Source organism: Manduca sexta, chromosome 20 (genome assembly GCF_014839805.1).
Source record: "Manduca sexta isolate Smith_Timp_Sample1 chromosome 20, JHU_Msex_v1.0, whole genome shotgun sequence".
Taxonomy (NCBI): Eukaryota; Metazoa; Arthropoda; class Insecta; order Lepidoptera; family Sphingidae; genus Manduca; species Manduca sexta.
Genome location: NC_051134.1, coordinates 9,883,365 through 9,888,412, shown reverse-complemented (window position 1 = coordinate 9,888,412; position 5,048 = coordinate 9,883,365). Strand labels below are relative to the sequence as shown.

Below are 5,048 nucleotides of genomic sequence, written 5' to 3'. Positions count from 1 at the left end.
AATGCGTGCAATACGCCAGGCTTATGTAAGCCCAATAATTTTTGTAGGTAGGACACTGCACATCTACGCCTACGCTCATGACTCTACTTCAAAATGCACTCATAAAAACACACTTTATCATGTTGCAAAGACGATGAAGACAACTGCGTCTTGGGAATACATTTACGCAGGACTCAAACCCATCATTGGGATTCTATAGTATATCGCGTATTATAAATAATATTATACAAGTAACGAATTTGGTGCATAGTAAAAATGAAACATATTTTTGGTCCGAATTTACAAAATCATTCCAATGTTTTATTTATTTGAATCAGCAGACTACAAAGTTTAGTATTTGCTACACATACTTGACCACTCTTCTAACATATTCAAGGCGGTCGGTTTAAAGTACTATCAGAAACATCAGAGAAATTAACTTGAATACAGGCTTTTTATTTTCAATCACATTTCAAAACTATTATTGACATGACCTTCAACACTCTCCTTCTTTCTATTCCACGGCAGATCCCACAGCTTATGACTCCTAGCCAATGCTTCTGAATCCTCAAAGGTATGCGGCATCTCCTTCTTCGCTGTTTCTGGTAAAGCAAATGAGATGACACCTCCAAGTCCCGCTATTAATGCAACCACCGCTAACGGGAGCCAATATCGGAAGATCTTCAAATATACTATGTACGGGGAAATGACGTTTCCTATGAACCCGCAGACGTGAACGAATGCGGTTCCAGACCCTCTGACAGGTGTTGGTAAGATCTCAGCAGCCCACTGCATCGTAGCATTGTATGACATGTTCACAAAGAATCTTGCTATCACAGCGCATATTACCGATGGAAATCCAGCGCCCACGCCAACAGTCAAAAAAGTAAAGATACAGCTCAGTGTCATGCAAGTTATAGCCATCCATCTGCGTCCCATCCAGTCCATAATGAAAGCCACCACAAGCAACGATGGGAATTCAGTGAATGACACCACACTGAATGATATGAAGAAGTCGAAATCCAACTGTCCTATACTTCGGACCAGGCCATCAAAGACAATGGTGCAGCACATGAACAGGAGACATATTAGTATAAACATCTTTCTTATCGATGGCCTTTTGAGAATCTCCATATAACTTTGTGACTCTGGAGATTTCTGATTTGCAATCGAAATTTTAAACTGTTCTATCAGCTTTGGCGGTATCTCTTTCTTATTCACTCGACTTATCGTTTCTATCTTTTTAATAGCATCATCAACTCGTCCTCTAGAGAGCAACCATCTCGGGCTTTCAGGTATAAATAAAGGTGAAAATAGCCCTAACGCTAATGGCACACTAGTGACTAAACCGATTGTCCACCAATGTCCACATAGCAACGCTAACCACGGCAGTAAAGTAACAGGAACGGAGTAAAACAAAGCAAACGACAGATTAGCTAAAAGAGTTTTATACCTCGGAGCAACGTACTCTAACACTAGGAGATATGCCATCATCATGCAGTTGTCATAAGAGATGCCCATAAAAAATCTACACGCAGTGAATTCGGCGAAGTTTCTTGCAAATATACTTATAAGTCCGCCTAGGCATCCAATTAAATTGCTGATGACTATAGCTGGTAGCCGTCCAAATCTGTCAGCTATCCATCCAATAAGAAATCCTCCAACTATGGATCCCAGAAAAAATACTGATTGAGCCGACGCTTGATAACTATCTTTGTCACATACCCATCCCAATTCACTTGATATGGTGGGGTAGGGTATCTCTGTCTTATTGAACTCCCATCCATGCTGACATGGTATCGTCCTCCATGATTCATCTGGTCTTTGCCCAGTTTCCAATAATTCAGTCCAATTGGCTTCATACATGCTGCATTGCGAATACCCGAATAGAGAATCATTTGTTTTTGGTATGGCGAAGGATCTTCTCTCTATGTCTGTCATGTTGGCAAGTTCGGGCACCCAACACCAATGGTTCGACGACGTCTCTGTCATGAACAGCTGAGAGAAGTAAACAAATACTCCGAATACGTAGAAAGGGAAGGTTGCAATGAACAACAGAAATTGGTAGCGACCGAACTCACCAGCAGATGACAGTAGTTCATCATAATCAACGACATCTTTGTCAGTTTGTGTCTCGCGGGCCTCGGCTTTGGGCCTTTCCTTCGCGACGTCCATTTTTGGACCTATTGATCTTATTGATCTGTCTCGTTTTGTAAACTTTATTAAACTGTGTGTTACCTAATATTTCACTCGCCTTATATAATTTTCCAGTGGTAAAATGATAACGTTCTAAATCTGTACGTTTAGTTTGTTTAAGGATTTGACGGCTGTCGGTTGTTTATGACGCACATGATGTATTGTTTAATAGTTTAGGTAATTTTCCAATGTTAAGAACATATTTGCTGTGAGATTTGCAAAAACCCATATTTCCCAAATTTTCATTAATATGTTCATGGATTCGGAGAATCCCACATAATATGCAATCAAATATTACGTTGTGTAATTTTGTTACGTATTAAAAGGTGAATGTTGCCACTCAGAAATTCAATCTTTAATACAAAAAACTCCAATTAACTCAATAATAATCACAGTACAGATGGGATTAATTAGCCAATGAAACTAGTTACGTAGGTCATGAAAGAAACCTCATAGCAGCGGGCTGCTTAATCCCAAATGATAGGCCCGAGATAGCTTATAGAGTTCTTGTTCACTTTCCTCGAATATCAACTTTCTTACATGTATGGTAAAATACTCTATCTTAGGTTTTATATAATTTTTTGACATTGCATGCTTCAGATAGACGAGATAGTGCATAAAAACAAAATAAGCAAAGACTTATTTATTTATTTAGCACTTCATATAAATGTATACAGGCGGACTGTACAAAGATCGTGTTTGTATTTATGTTTAAATGTAATAATATACATTTTTGACGATGAGCTCAACTCAACCAGTTAAAATAAAGCAAAAGACGTTATAAGAAAAATATTTATTCACATACGACGGAAAACACTTATAATAAAAACAACATTTTATAGAGGGATCGGAATTTAAATAATTTAAAAACAAAACCAAATCCACCAAAAAGTATTTACGTCGCCAACACTCGTTTTTTTAATTTTAATATTTTACTTACGTGGTTGAGTACTGGCTCATCGTCAACATACATAATTTGTCCAATGTGGATATATCAAGTCGTTTATTGAGTTATAAAACATTAATTAGATTCATTAGACTATTGAGTTATAAAACATTAACATTAATTATTAAGCGAATTTACTCAACTTCATCCATACTTTTGTGGATTAATTATACAACTTTTTTGAGATACTAATAAGACAATATATATACTAACAATCAATGAAAAAATAATTCCTAACCGAATTTCGGCCACGGCAGCAAATCTCAACGGAGATCAGCCAGGTACACAGGAAATATTACAGTACACAAGTGTGTGCGCATTACACAGGTGTACTCTCTATTCCTTCACTCTCATGGTCCGGCGTGACGGCAATCCGACATAACCAGGGAGAGATTAGGCGCAGAACCAACGGCTTTACGTGCTTTCCGAGGCACGGGGGTATCATACCGCCAACTTTCTGGAACCGAACTGTTACTGAATAATTTTTAGGATGGGCAAAACCTAGTCACAATTATTTTGGCCCGACCCAGAATTCAAATCCAGTACTTTAGTGCGATAGTCGTACTCGTATCCAATTACAAAACCGAGACAGACAAAACATTCAATAAATAGCAATTGAGTACAAATATGTTTTCATGTATTTGTTTTCCAGTCGTTTGCCACGGGAAGTGTGCTCTAGGGAAATTTAATTTAGTCAATATAGAGAGAGTTCGAGTCCCGACGCGACGCTATGAACTATCGTCTGATTAAAACTTGAGATAAACTATGAAGTCTTGATGGACCTTACAATGATTACTTTTAGGTAATGGAGAAACGGGCCTCCTCTACTACTGAGAGGAATTAGGCCTTAGTCCACCACGCTGGCCTAGTGCGGATTGGTAGACTTCACACACTGTCAAAATTCCTATAGAGAACTTCCTAGGTATGCAGGCTTCCTCACGATGTTTTCCTTCACCTTTAAAACAGGCGATCATTCACAAAGAATACACACATAATTTTAGAAAAGTCAGAAGTGTGTGCCCTTGAGATTTGAACCTGCGGACATTCGTCTTGGCAGTCCGTTCCACAACCAACTAGGCTATCGCCGCTCTTTCAATACATAAACGTTCTCATCTTCCTTAGTGTATTTATTTTTTGTTACATCTAGTACTATAAAAAAAACCGGTCGAAGAAAAAAAAATTGTGGACGAGGATTGCAAGCGTTGTAGAAATTTTTCGCCTTTAAAGACATAGGATGATATGTTAAGTAGACAGCCAACTCTTATTAGTTCGAGAATTTGATAAAGTCATAAAAAACTCTGGACATAATAAGACTTAACATCTCATGTCTCAGGATGGCCAGCGCAATAGAATACCAAACAATACTTTGTAATTCAAGGTGTTGGATGGTGTTTCTACTATTTATAGGCGGTCGTATCTCTTATCATCAGGTGCACATCAAGCTCGTTTCGTCGTCAATAAAAATATACATTTCAGAAAGTAACTATGAAATCTGAACTTTTTCCTCCTACAGTTTTTACGCCATAACTTCGCTTCCACCTTCCAAGAGACTCAGCCCTTAACTCGACAGGTCGCACGTGACACCGTTAAGTCTCCATTAATGTTCCACTTTATAACTTTCCTATATGTTATATCGAACACTTGTTACAAATTGGTGAAGTTATGAGTTTTCTTGATACTTTGCTCCACAGGGAGTAACGGAACTAGTGTAGCTTCAGTTCCGGCCGCAAAAACCATGCATTGCGCGATTTGAGCCAAGTTTCATATTTATGCTTAGTGTTTGTATGGCCTGATTTTATCAAACCATTTTATTTATTTATTTAAAACACTTTGTACTTGTGGTATATTGTTGGACTTAATGCAAGGGTATTCTTTACCAGTCCACGTTGGAGTGGTACAGAGATAGACGGAGGCAAGTGTAAAAAAG

The 5,048-nt window shown here is 38.2% G+C and overlaps 1 protein-coding gene across 1 annotated transcript; it reads right to left on the bottom strand.

Moving 5' to 3' along the window:
• Positions 1–265: 265 nt before the first annotated feature.
• LOC115440699 (carcinine transporter) lies at positions 266–2,206 on the bottom strand. The gene has a single exon (XM_030165116.2). It carries the CDS (start codon positions 2,152–2,154, stop codon positions 445–447), a length of 1,710 nt encoding a protein of 569 aa, XP_030020976.2. The 5' UTR covers positions 2,155–2,206; the 3' UTR covers positions 266–444.
• Positions 2,207–5,048: the final 2,842 nt, after the last annotated feature.